Below are 13,417 nucleotides of genomic sequence, written 5' to 3'. Positions count from 1 at the left end.
CTCCAGACAGGTAGGTGGGGGAACCAGAGGTGTCGCCCCCTATTGACATCAGTGCATCAGAGCGAAAGTTTGGAATCCTTCCGTTGGTTATTAGTTTTTGTGGTCATTTAGCGCCATCTAAAGGATCTTATTGGCGTCTTTTATCTATACGTTTTGGCGGGTGAGTGATATTGTATAAAAAATTTTTTCCAGTGCAAGTCAATTGAGACAGAGCCGACTTTCAAAAACTAGCCTACCTTACATGATGTATTTGATCCATAATTTGTCAATTCAAACAGTCAATCTTCACTGAAGTACTTTGTACATCAAAGCACAATATAAAAAGCTTAATCTTGATGTGCCACAATATAGCGGCCCCATATTATAACCTAACAATTAGTCCACATTTAATAACATTAAAAGGTAATTTTTTTCATGATATCCCAATCATACAGTTTTTATTATTTTTTTTACACATTTTGCTCTTTGTCTTCTACGCCTTCCAGTGTTCCCACTGGTCATGGAATTTCTGGAATGTCATCAGATTTTAAAAAGTATTTTCCAGACATGGAAAGTCATGGAATATCTGGGAATTTTGTAGCTTGTTTACATTTTAGTTGCCAATTATCAACATTTATTTTCCATGCAGTATTCTTCTTTATCGGGTTATTTCACACATTTTCTATATTGCATATTGTTATGGTTAGGCTACTTAATTTTTCAGCGTCCATTCATGCCCTTCCCGCCCGTCAACTGGCAATCACTTCAGTCAAGATGCCGGCCTTTAGCGGTCTCCTGTACCTGCTAAAGGAGGCAAACGTGCCAGGAAAATGTACATTCCAAGAGCTTTGGCTAAATAATGATGATTTCAAAGACTGGGTGTTGAAAGTAGATGACAGCAAAGTTAAATGTGAAGTTTGTAAAACTACTGTCGATCCATCAAATATGGGAGTGGGAGCACTTCACAAACATTAAGAAGCATGCTACCCACAGGAACCGACAGGAGCATAATTTTAATGATGATCATAATTGTGCATTATACCGATCAGCCATAACATTATGACCACCTGCCTAATATTGTGTAGGTCCCTCTTTTGCCTCCAAAACAGCCCTGACCCATAGAGGCATGGACTCCACTAGAACTCTGAAGGTGTGCTGTGGTATCTGGCACCAATACATTAGCAGTAAATCCTTTAAGTCCTGTAAGTTGCGAGGTGGGGCCTCCATGGATCAGACTTGTTGGTCCAGCACATCCCACAGATGTTTCGATTGGATTGAGATCTGGGGAACTTGGAGGCCAAGTCAACACCTTGAACTCGTTGTTGTATTCATCAAACCATTCCTGAACCATTTTTGCTTTATGGCAGGGTGGATTATCCTGCTGAAAGAGGCCAATGACATCAGGGAATACTGTTGCCATGAAAGGGTGCACATGATCTGCAACAATGCTTTGGTAGGTGGTATGTGTCACAGTAACATCCACATGAATGGCAGGACCCAAGGTTTCCCAGCAGAACATTGCCCAAAGCATCACACTGCCTCCGCCGGCTTGCCTTCTTGCCTTATTCCCATAGTGCATCCTGGTGCCTTGTGTTCTCCAGGTAAGTGACACACACGCACCCGGCCATACTCGTGATGTAAAAGAAAACGTGATTCATCAGACCAGGCCACCTTCTTCCATTGCTCCGTGGTCCAGTTCTGATGCTCATATGTCCATTGTAGGCACATACGCAACAAACTGCGATCCACTGTGTGTTCTGACACCTTTCTATCAGTACAAGTATTTGAGCTACAGTAATTTGAGCTACAGTAGCTCGTCTGTTGGATTGCACCACACGTGCACCAATGAGCCTTGGCCACCCATGACCCTGTCTCCAGTGCTGCTTTTCCTTTCTTGGACCACTTTTGATAGGTACTGACCACACCAGACCGGGAACACCCCACAAGGGCTGCAGTTTTGGAGATGCTCTGACCCAGTTGTCTAGCCATCACAATTTGGCCTTTGTCAAAGTCGTTCAGATCCTTATGCTTCCCATTATTCCTGCTTCTAACACATCAACTTTGAGGACAGAATGTTCTCTTGCTGGCTAATATATCCCACCCACTGACAGGTGCCATGATAACAAGATTATCAGTGTTATTCACTTCACCTGTCAGTGGTTGTAATGTTATGGCTGATCGGTGTATCAGTATTATTCACTTCACCTGTCAGTGGTCGTAATGTTATGGCTGATCGGTGTATGTATAAGCAGTGAAAATGTGTTTGTCTGTGAACTAGTAAATAAAGCTTGCAAACTGATGGGTGTAAAATATTGTGGGCTGGTTTTTGTCTGCTCAGTACTCTGCACAAAGGCTGCTTGTTATTCTATTCTTTACATGTCATGGAAACTCATCATTTTAGTCTGTGAAAATCAGGGAAAAGTCCTCTGCAGAAACTGCCCTCTCTCCGCTAGTTGCACTGCTTAAAATGGCCTACCTAAAGTGTGTTAGACTGTGTTATGCCACCTTGATGTCCCTTGTTTCCAGCCAGGTAGGACAGCTGGGATCGACATAGACAGCAGATGGTTTGGGAAGCATATAACTACCACCATGAGCATATAACCACCGTCCCACTTCATATTCAACACGCCCTGAGGGACAAGAGAGCAAGCACTGGAACCAGTAGAATTCCAGGTCTGCACATTACTCTGGGCCCTCCTCTTCCCTCTGGGCTGACTTTGGGAGGGAAACAGTGACTACAACCCTTGGACGAGTAACGGAAATCCCAGAGGTGGACGATACGAAGATGGAATGAGATTTTTGGAGCCCTTTGAAGAAAAACGGCCCCAGGCCAACGGACATCACCAGAACGTAAAAGGCCTCCCATTAGTCCCTCTTTGACCAGTTGTAGGTAGACGACAGGCTAAGCGTAGCCAGGCAGGATGCCGATTCCCTCGCCTGGAAAGGGGGCCTCGACGGCTGGTGAAGTTAGTATAGCATGGGTATGGACTACAGGGGGAAGACTGAGACAGTCAGAGGAGTTTGTTAGTCAAACAGTGACTGGAACTACCAAGGGTCATGGGGTCAAACATTTTGACCCCAATTTGCTAGTCTCTTTTCACCTGTCCTTCTAGAAATCCTTCATTTTTTATAATTTCTGTATCTTTGTATGTATGCAGCTCCACAGAGCCCTCACAGATCTAGCGAGGTGATAGATCTGAGGCCTCCTGTGGGCCTCCTCCACTGGCCAGAGTAGTAGGGTGAGTAACCCACTTAAAGGAACACACACAGGCAAGCGCATACATATGTTTTTTACACTTTTTTTTACCAGGTAAGTTTAATGATAATCCATTCTTGTTTACATCAGAAACTGCAAATACACGCCTTGCTCAGGGACCACATAACAGAGTTTTCAAACCGCCGACTTGGGGATTTGTTCTAGCAATTTTATTTACATTCTATTATTTAGAGCAGTGTTTCCGAACCCTGCTCCTGGGCGCCCCCTGCCCTGGATGTTTTAGATCTCTCCCTGCACTGTCACACCTGATTCAAATGATCAGCTCATTATCCAGTCCTTCATAAGGTACTTTAGGGCAGGGAGAGATCTAAAACATGCAGGGCAGGAGGGCATCCAGGAGCTCGGTTGAGAAACCCAGATTTCAAGCTTAGGTTGTTTTTTTCTATGGGTGTTATCACTGCTGTGAAATGTCTCCCCTTACTGAATAGTTAAAATATTACAGTTGATGGATGAAGCCCAAACGCTTTGATAGGAAAATGGGTTACAAGGAGACAATAACACTCTCAGTACACTACATTCAGCTGAACAAAAGTATTTTTAATTCATGTCTGGTGGAAAACATTTTTTGTATAGAAACATATTCACAGGAATAATCATTACATGGTTCCTGCCTTTGATCTTGTCGGCCTACAGTTAACTCCATAATGTCGAGGTTAGTCTGTGTAACTGTTCCAAGTCTCTTACTACATCAGATAACCCCAGAAGACTGACAAAGGCTTCAGCAACAGAGAAGGACCAATCCAAGGCTTTTGTCTGAAGCTGTAGAACAAATGGGGGAATAACACTGGGGAATCTCTGAAATCCTTTCCAATATCATTCAGAATATACGTTCATACGTGTTTTCCAGGAGGATTTCCAATTGTTTCATTTGGCCAGTATCGACTTTGACTCCCTCTGCCAAAACAACTAAAATCTCATATTGTTTCTTTAGTGACATAAGCAAGATGTGTCCTGATAGGTCCCGTCCGATGCTGATCTACACACAATCAGAAGACTAATAGGAAGTCAGCTCTTGTGAAATGGAGGACAGCACCAAATAACCAAAAGTTACACAGAGACAAAGGTAGTGACTCCAAAACCTCCTGTAGAAACTGGTAGGTTCGTTCTCAGGTGAAATGGGGGAGGAGCCAGATAGAGCTGTAGAAAGACCCTCAGGTCTTTCCTTATCATACAATAACAATAGTATGTACAATAACACATCCTCCATCCACCAAACCATCATCCATCCATCATCATCATCTATCCAACCATCCATCGATCCATCATCCACTCATCATCCAATCAACATTTATCCAACCATCCATCATCTGTCCAGTCAACTGCTCAAACATGCATCCATCTGTCCACTCATCCATCCGTTCGTTCATCCTCCACTCATTATCCATCCATCATATTCCAATCAACTGCTCAAACATGCATCCATCGGTCCACTCATCCATCCGTTCATCCATCATCTCCCCATTATCCACCCGTCCACTCATCCAACCACCCATCCACTAACCATCCATCCCTCCACTCATCCAGGATCCATCCATCCAGTAATATAGAAACATTTCACTGTAAGGTATCTGAGGGCTGGTCTGAGATCATCTCCTATCCCCTATGTCTACATTTGACTGGAGCATGTATTAGGTTAGCTGCATAGGGCTCTGCTCAAAAGTAGTGCACTAAGTAGGGAACAGGGTGCTATTTATGATCCTCCCTCATTGTTAACCCTTGACCTCCAGGAAGGGCCAGCGACAACGGGAGCTGAAAACAGGTCAGCGGGGCTGCATCTGCCAGGGAACCCGCTGAGGGCTAGCGTTGTGGTTGGGATACTGCGGGGGAGGGTACGCGGGTACATGCTGGGGAGCCCCTCCAGCGTTGGAGGCCGAGCCAGGGGGCAGGTGGTGGAGGTACACTGGGGCGGTGGGGGCGGTGGGGGCAGGCGGGGCTGTCGGGGTGGGGACCCTCTGAAGCACCACATGGGGGTACATCATCTGAGTCTCAGAGCGGAAGGAACCAGAGAGAGGAGCCTTCAGCAGGTTCTCCTGACTCCTACAGAAAGAGAGTGAGGTATGGAGAGAGATGAAAGAGAGACAGAGAGAGAGAGGGAGGGAGAGAGAGAGAGGGAAGGAACGACAGATAACAAAAGATAAAAGGAAGGAAGGGGGACAGGCAGAGAGGGAAAGGAAAAAGAGAAAGGAGATGGAGAGAGATGGAAGGAGATCAGAGAGATGGAAGGAGATGAGAGAAAGGTATTTCAATCAGTGGAATCAACAGTGCGCAATATTAACACAACTTAATATTAGAAATAATATTCTCCTGTAAAACAGGCCAAAAACGATTGGCTTCCTTGGATATTTCCTACACTTTTAGGTCACCTTTGGTATCCACGGTTGTCGAAGCCGCCCATGCCCCCCAGGTAGACGGGGCTCTCAGCAGCCAGCCGTAGGTCGGGGCGTTGGGACAGGTGGAAGATCTTCGGGGGAGGGAACGCCTCCCATTCCCCTTCCTCTCTCTCCAGCCAGCACTCAGTACGCCGTGAAGACCGCTTGTCTCTACGCCTGAAGAAGGGTCACTGTCATCATCGTCATTTGTGCGCATTCGTGTATAAATGCGTGGAAGTGTGTGTGTGTGTGTTTGCGTGTACCTGCTCTTGTTGTCCGTGGTCTTTCCGGTACGTTCCTGCAGGCAGCAGATGAGGAAGGAGAAGGACATGGCGAGGATGACGATGCCACTGACCACTGATGCCAACACGGCCACGCGGAGACCACGGTCCTCCGGTCTGGGGATGGCTGGGGAGACATCGCCACAAGTCTGTTCAGTTCTATGCCGCGGCTGTAGACCCCGCCATAACGCTGCGTGATTACGGTCATCTCTGCCGCTCATGTGGCAATAACACAAAGAGTAACAGCTTTTGTACCTCCTTCCTTTCAGCAAATTAAATGTCTCTCGGCCGTACAGTACCCGTGAGACTCGACTAGTGGAAAGTGGGGGCTAGGAGAAGTGCATCCAGGTTGGAACTTTCTAAAATAATGTCCAGTGATGAGTAAAATAACGTAATTCACCGCAAATTTACTTATCTGTAAAATAACGGGGATGGGTGTTAACACATTTCATAACATGTTCAAAACAATTACCTGCACTCGATAATGCTTAAATCAGCCAGTAAATCAAATGCCCTTAATAATGGGACTAAAAGCATTATATTCTATCTTCTCCAAATGTTTTGATTTGAAATCAAACAATTACTACGAAGTACAGATTTTGGTTAGTGAGCCCAATCATGGTTGTTGGCACCAGGGTAATGAGTTCCCCTTCACACGTTAAACTCCAGTAAAGGTCTGTGTAATGGGGATTACTTTCACCTTTTGCTTGAATTATGTTCTTTTTATATTCAATATTTTGTATTTTAGTCACTGTGTTCACTGCATGGTGGAAGGAGAGAAGGCACTTGGGAAGGAGCTAGGAAGAGAGGATGAAGACTAAGAGAAAACTCTAAAACAGCCTTCTCCACACTCCAGGAAGGAAGGGACCCTGGCTGTCATGTCACATAGGTGTTGCTAAGGAAGACGAGGACAGCAGATGCGAGAACTAGGCTGTGTTCCAGATCTTCTCAGCAATAATAGACTGGGAGCTGAGGAACTGGAAAGAGATGTTTGGTCTCACCCTCACAAACGGGCAGGTAGTTGTTCCACTGGGGCTTGCCTGCCCGGACGCTGCAGGTAATCTTATCACTGCCCACCAGCTGGTATCCATCTCTGCACCAGAAGGCCAGCACGGTGCCAACCGACACCCCCGTCCCACGCTCCACGTAGAAGGACCCGCGCCTCGGTGGCAGGACGGATGCACACGCTAGACCTGGTTAGAGGGAGACATGGAGACATGACCACTGTTATTGCGGAACAGGTTTTATTTCAATGTTTTACTTTTACTTAAATACTTATGTTAATCTCAAGCCTATAACATGTGTCAACTCAAATAGAAAGTGTTCAGTGCAACTCTCCCGATGAGAAACTAAACAGTGATTAATTAGCGGTTGACAGTAAGGGGGGGGTTGAGCTTGTAAATACAAAAGCACTCCTGTAGGGGGCAGTAGAGGCGCTGGGTGGTAATGTCATGTTATGCTGTGATGTTATTACTGTCAGGCGATTTTATCAGTGCTCTAGTCTAAAACCCAGACTGCTCTCTGCTGATTACAAATGACAGATGGGAGGATTTCTGCTCCGAGAGAAAGAGAGGGGGGAGAGCAAGAGCAATAAGGGGATGAAGGATGTTGACACAGTTGTACCATTGCTTTAATCCCTATTTCCCACTCACACGAATACACACACTGGGGTGTCCCATCGTAATAATATCACTGTCAATAAGTGAGGGGGCCCAGGCATATACCTATTCAGGGGTCCCAGGATCCCTGGGAACGGCCTGGCCCCCACACATTTAGGTTTTACTGAAAACATTCTCTCATTCAAAATCCTATTTAATCTAACCCCTAAGCCCAAACGTAACCATAACTCCAAAACAAACCTTAAACCCTGATCTTAACCCTTAACCTAATTCAAATCTGAACCCATAGGCCTAAAATAGCCTGTTCACCCATGAGGACCGGCAATGTCCCCACAAGATGGAGATCTTCTTGTTGTACTCCCCCTGCAGAGATTATAGTGACTCACAAGTATAGTTAAACCGAGACTAGAGACAACACAGGTCGTCACACATACAAACAGGAGGAAAACATCAGAAGACGTGACGGTTCCCAGCAGTAAGCCTGTTCATTTTGTCCTCAAGTCCTCCAATGTCTTCATCCTCATTCATCTGCTTGCTTACCTCTATGCTCTAACACACAGAGGCGCGCTGACACGCACAGACACCAGCCAAGCTTAGAGCTGAGTCATCATAAGAGTTTCATCAAGAATGCAGCACTTAAGCCATATGCCCTGGCCTCCTCTACGGAATCATACGCACGCACATCTGACAGTCTGAGTATTCACCCATAACAAAAGACTGTGATTGCCCAATGAGCTAAAGCCTGTGTCAGTTGGGATCTTCTTTTCATAACCCATCTTCTTTTCGCATTGATATCTTGCAGGGTGGACTTTAGACTGGCCGAGGGTTTCTGTGTAAAGGCTCCTGATTTCGGCTGCTGGGTCAATGTTGGGTCTTTCTCATTCTGATCAGCTTATCTTCAGTGGGGCGCCATTTACAGGGCTTAGCTGGCATGGCAATACTGTAGGCCGCCAGCACACACCGCAGCCACCAACCTGGCAACCTGATTCTCACAAAAACAACAAGCACCTCTTTCTTCCCTGCTCTCGATGTACACGATGTTCCCACTGTTACTATATCCTGTCAGAGTCCTGACAGATAGGCGCTCAGAATAGTGCCTGATTAAATAAAGATTATGGCCCCACCATTAAAGATTAATCCACACACAGAAACACAGATATACACACAAACAGACGCTTGGAGATGCTTCATTACTGGTCATATATTGGCTGGGAAAGGCTGAAGAAGGCATGAGCACCTGGTATATTAGACACTCAAGATAGACAGAGACACACACACACCTCTATATCACTCCATCCTCCACATGTCCTTTATCTCTGCAATGACACCATCCTCAATCACAATTTGGGATCCAGAATTCTGTTAACTTGACTGACATGTCCAGGTTTGAAAAATCCTGGTCGCACGACTACAGGAATAATGAGAGGAAATAGTGGGAAATGCATCTCTGGGAAATGTCCGTCCTGAAAGCGACTTTGCAGCCTGAATGCTAAGCGACCTCCATGAGCCTCTAATTATTGGAGGGTAAAACATGCAGGGTCGGAGGCTAAACCACCCGATTAGCCAGATGATCTTTTGTCTTTTGTTTAGGACAGCCTGCCGCCGAACAGAACAAACTGTCCCCTTGTTTATTTTTGCATTCCCTTGCTCCTTTTCTCACCCGCCCCCCCCATCTCTCTCTCTATAGTGAGCCTTTCAACTCCCAACCCTGGCAGACGTCATAGGCCGATCGTGCTCCCTCTCTGTCATCCATTTCTCCGCTGGAGCGTAGGGTAGTCATCTATTCCTGTGGTCTCCGTGCGCTGCCCTCTGACACGGCTAATGATGTAATCCTCCCGACACTCCCTGTAGCGCCAGAGGGATGAGGTAAGGATAGCAGGATGACAAGGACGAGCGAGAAAAGGTGCTGCCGGAACCCTCTCTTTCTCCGAGTCCTCGCCGTGATTTAGAGCCCTTGATGTGAGCACGTGTGAACGGCTCGTTGTTCTCACTTTCCCTCTCTCACTCTCTGGTTCTTTCCCTCCTCTCCCGTGTCGGTCTGTTATTTTAAGTGGGAGTGGAGAGATAAGAGGAGAGGAGGTACAGGGAACATTGGCCGCTGCCTGTTCCTTCCAACAATTCCTTTCTAAAGATAACTTTATCTGTAAAAACTATTTTAGTCTTCTGTGTCACTTGTTTACCTTGCTTCCCCATTCATCTCTCTCCCTAAATCTGGTCAATAGGTGGACCTGGAGGCTATGATTAAACACAGCTCAGGATTTCTATAGAGTGAATGGTAAAAAGAAGGACCGACAGACTGACAGTGGTTAAAACTCACTAGAACGGCTGCCTTAATTCACCAGCCCGAGGGACATGGGCCAGAAAGCTCAGTTTCAAAAGAAAGGTCAGATTTTATACATTTTTTGTAAAAGGCCTGGTAAGTCCGGACCTGCAGGAGCTGTCCAAGAGGAGGTTTGTTCTGCTGGGTTACAACTGCAGTGACCTAGTCCCAAAACCTTCCTCGTCGGGCATAGACATCAGTTCAAAGTCTACTTATGATTTTCATTTGATTTAGTGGTCATCTAAGGTGAAATGAACACAAGAATGATCTCAAGAAATCTTCATGGATTTAGTTTAAAGTGTGTTGAAAACACATCTAGTTCCTTTACTTTGGTGACATTTCGTGAAGATCAACCAGTTTGAATGATGTGGAAAAACAGATTTAACCCTGCGGGGATGGATTTGTGGAGATCTCAAAGTACCGGATGGGTCTATGCAGAACTGAGAAACCTATAACAGAGCAGGATGTAGCTATTACCATATTGACTAGACCTGTCAAATTTGTTCAGACATCGGTGTAGGCGTAAAAGGAACAACAAGAAAACAGTTGATGGGTAAACTTGGATTGGTAATTGTCATAAGATCACTTGCCATTTAACATAAAAGACGGTAAATCTGTCATTGCAAAAGCTTGCCTTTTCACCCCCACCACCCCTCTCTAGGGTATTTTGGTACATTTAGGATCGGGGTCAGATAGAGCTCTTCCCCAGCCCAGCTATACTAATGGACTGGAATGGAAAACGTAGCGAACACAGAAAAAGAACACAACTAAAATCAATCACTACTATTGACCACCTAATGGACGATATCAGGATATCATTTACCGCAGTCTATGGGTAGGGACCAGCGTTTGGGAGCAGCTCAGATGTGTGTCCAGAGAGAGTATCATGTGTTGGGGTTCAGGAGGAGAGGGATGGGTGAATGTATGTTGTTGACCAGCTGGAGATCTCTAAAAACGAGGGGTGTCAAACATGCAGATCTGGTAAGCAAGAGGGTGGTGCTTTCTTTTAGAATCTTTCTTTACCAGGCAAATCAATTAAGAACAAATTCTTATTAACACAAATAGCCTGGCAGAAGGCAAAAAAAGGCCCTCTTTAGGGAATGGGGATTGGGATTAGAGAAGACCCATGGCAAGAGCACAGTACTGACAGTGAAATTAAAACCAAGCACATAGAGAGACTCTGCTCAATTACAAAAGGAAACGTGCAGTCAACGGAGCATGATAACAGTGCATGACAACAGCGCATTACAACAGCGCATTACAGAAGCGCATGACAGAAGCATATTGTACATGATAAAAACATAGACCCAATAACAGACAATGGAACACTTCGGGGGAAACAAATCTAAACTATGTATAAATGATACATTTATACAGTTTTATGACTGCATACAGCTTCCAAATAATCACAAAAATATTGTATAAGCCTGTCAAGGAGTATTAAAAATGCATGCCTTGAATTGAATTGAGTAATTGTATGACCAGACTTCGAATCCCTCAAGCATATTAGCAATTTGAATCAAATTTGCCAGCCCTGCCCAAGTTTGGGGGGTTAGTAATCGAATATGGTTGCCTTGCCTCATTGCACTCTAGCGACTTCTTGTAGCGGTTTGGGCGCATGTACGCACAATTAAGGTACAATTGGAGATTGCATTCCTTCCAGTGCATAAGGATTCTGGTGCCCTCCTGGTCGAGCTAGCAGCATGTTAAGAATCAGCATTGCATTGGATGTGCTTCCGAAGACACATCTCTCCACAGACAGTCTGATGGCTGCTGGTAGTTGCTGGGATGAAGCGGAACCGTATATCACAAATTGGCTATCACAGAATTCTGTAGAGAATATATATATTTATTTATTTTACCAAGAATATATATTTTTTGGTGCCCTCCAGTTTAGTCAAAGGCAGACTGAGGCCCTAAGGTCGAATTGAAACCTCTTATATGAACTCTTCATTCAGAGAGGGAGTGAGAGGGTGCTGCTGTTATGCAACTGTGTTTTTTAAACCTTTAAGGAGATTTGCATCCATGTGTTTAGTGTGTCCATTTTTCTTTGTGTAGCCACGTGAGCTTTAAACTTTGCTGTCTGCAGTGTTTATGCCATGCACATGCAGGTGTGGGGCTAAATATTTGTGTGTGATTAATAAGAACACATTTGTGTGTATATTTCTATGTGCGTGCGAGATAAAGAGAGAGGGGAAATGGTATGCTCCACTAACTGCTAACTCATGCAGACTGTAGCAGCGTAATGCTATCTCGATGATTTCTCTTCAGGCAGTGCAGCTGAACAGCGGACTTAATGAGACAGAACCAGCCATAGCATCTGAAGTCAAGCCAAAAAAAGTCTTAGGGTGTAACTATGATGTTTTTGAGTCTGAACTGCTTTCACATTGGACTGTAATAAAGTTACTGTCACACAATAAAGTTACTATCACAACACACTCCTCAAGCTCTGAGATGCTGGCAACTACAGCCATTCTTCTACAGATAGAAACATTTATATACACAGACATAGGGTCAACCAAGTGGGTACAAATTATAATGTCATATTTTCACAATTGGAACATTTTATGTACAAGTGTTTTTTAACACAGGCATTATTAGCATTTTACCAGCGTTTTAGCATATACAACACAATTATCTGTAAGTGGACAGTTTTTCTTTCTTCAGTTTATTCCAATTAAGATAATTTGAAATGATAAGAAATAAATGCTAATAAACTGCTAAAAGTTTACAGCAAATACTGTGCAGTGGGCTACAGACCAAACAACAAGCAACAGTGTCTCCAGTTGCATTATTACTCATCAGCCCAAGAGAGCTGGGTCTCACCTGTGTAGTTGCTGGTAGCTACCTGTGAATCAGACTCTGTTTGTGACTGAGTCTGTATCTTTGATCCGGTCTGAAGCTCCGACTGGGTCTGAAGCTCCGACTGGGTCTGAAGCTCCGACTGGGTCTGAAGCTCCGACTGGGTTGGAAGCTCTGGCTGAGTCGGAAGCTCCGGCTGAGTCGGAAGCTCCGCAAGTGAGTTCACATCCGTCCGCGCCTCTGGCTGTGTCTCCGCCATAGTCTGTGTCTCAGCAGCAATGGGAGGAACAGAGGCGGACTCCTGGCTGAAGGGGCTTACCGACGAGCCTGCAGACAGGGCCAGGGCACACGCCAGGGGCCAGAGCAGGGTCCAGACGGGTCCCCCACCTGGGGGCCTCCCTCCTGTAGACATCTGGAGAGGCAGGAGTGAAGGAGACAGAGGTGTCCTCAGCAGCAATAGAGGTCCTTCCTCCCTCACTCACTCTCTCATGGCCGGATGACACTCACCGCCGCTCCCCTCACCGTCCTGCCACTCCACGTTTCCCAGCTAGAGCTGCAGAAAAATGACTTTTGCGTCCTGCTCCTCCCAGTCCTGGACCCTTCCCTTCACTCCCTCTGCAGTGAGAAAGAGGTCTGTGTGCTGTCCATGTCAGATGGCGCGCCGCGGAATGAAGCCCAGACTCTAATCTGCTTGTCCCTGCGATCTCTACTCCCTGCACTGGTCTCCGTTTCCTGCCGTTCGCGCTTTCTCCCACTGTCTTTTTTCCCCT

The 13,417-nt window shown here is 45.6% G+C and overlaps 1 protein-coding gene across 1 annotated transcript; it reads right to left on the bottom strand.

Moving 5' to 3' along the window:
- Positions 1-3,772: 3,772 nt before the first annotated feature.
- Positions 3,773-13,417, bottom strand: zgc:162331 (CCP domain-containing protein). The gene is made up of 5 exons (XM_010896491.5): positions 12,672-13,417; positions 6,908-7,099; positions 5,889-6,033; positions 5,620-5,802; positions 3,773-5,293 (listed from the first exon to the last, which is right to left on the bottom strand). The coding sequence occupies exons 1-5, from the start codon at positions 13,057-13,059 to the stop codon at positions 5,017-5,019; spliced, it is 1,185 nt and encodes a 394-aa protein (XP_010894793.4). The 5' UTR covers positions 13,060-13,417; the 3' UTR covers positions 3,773-5,016.

The sequence above is a fragment of the Esox lucius genome, chromosome 23 (genome assembly GCF_011004845.1).
Source record: "Esox lucius isolate fEsoLuc1 chromosome 23, fEsoLuc1.pri, whole genome shotgun sequence".
NCBI classification, from domain to species: domain Eukaryota; kingdom Metazoa; phylum Chordata; class Actinopteri; order Esociformes; family Esocidae; genus Esox; species Esox lucius.
The sequence above is the reverse complement of the archived record's forward strand: the minus strand, read 5'-3'. Positions and strand labels throughout refer to the sequence as shown.

Bases quoted from the DNA above. Each gene is read 5' to 3' on its own strand.
- zgc:162331 (XM_010896491.5), bottom strand. From the start codon at position 13,059: ATGTCTACAGGAGGGAGGCCCCCAGGTGGGGGACCCGTCTGGACCCTG. The intron at 5,803-5,888 runs GTACACGCAAAC...ACCCTTCTTCAG, and splicing joins ACCACGGACAACAAGAGCAG to GCGTAGAGACAAGCGGTCTT. The intron at 5,294-5,619 runs GTGACCTAAAAG...CTCTTTCTGTAG, and splicing joins GACAACCGTGGATACCAAAG to GAGTCAGGAGAACCTGCTGA.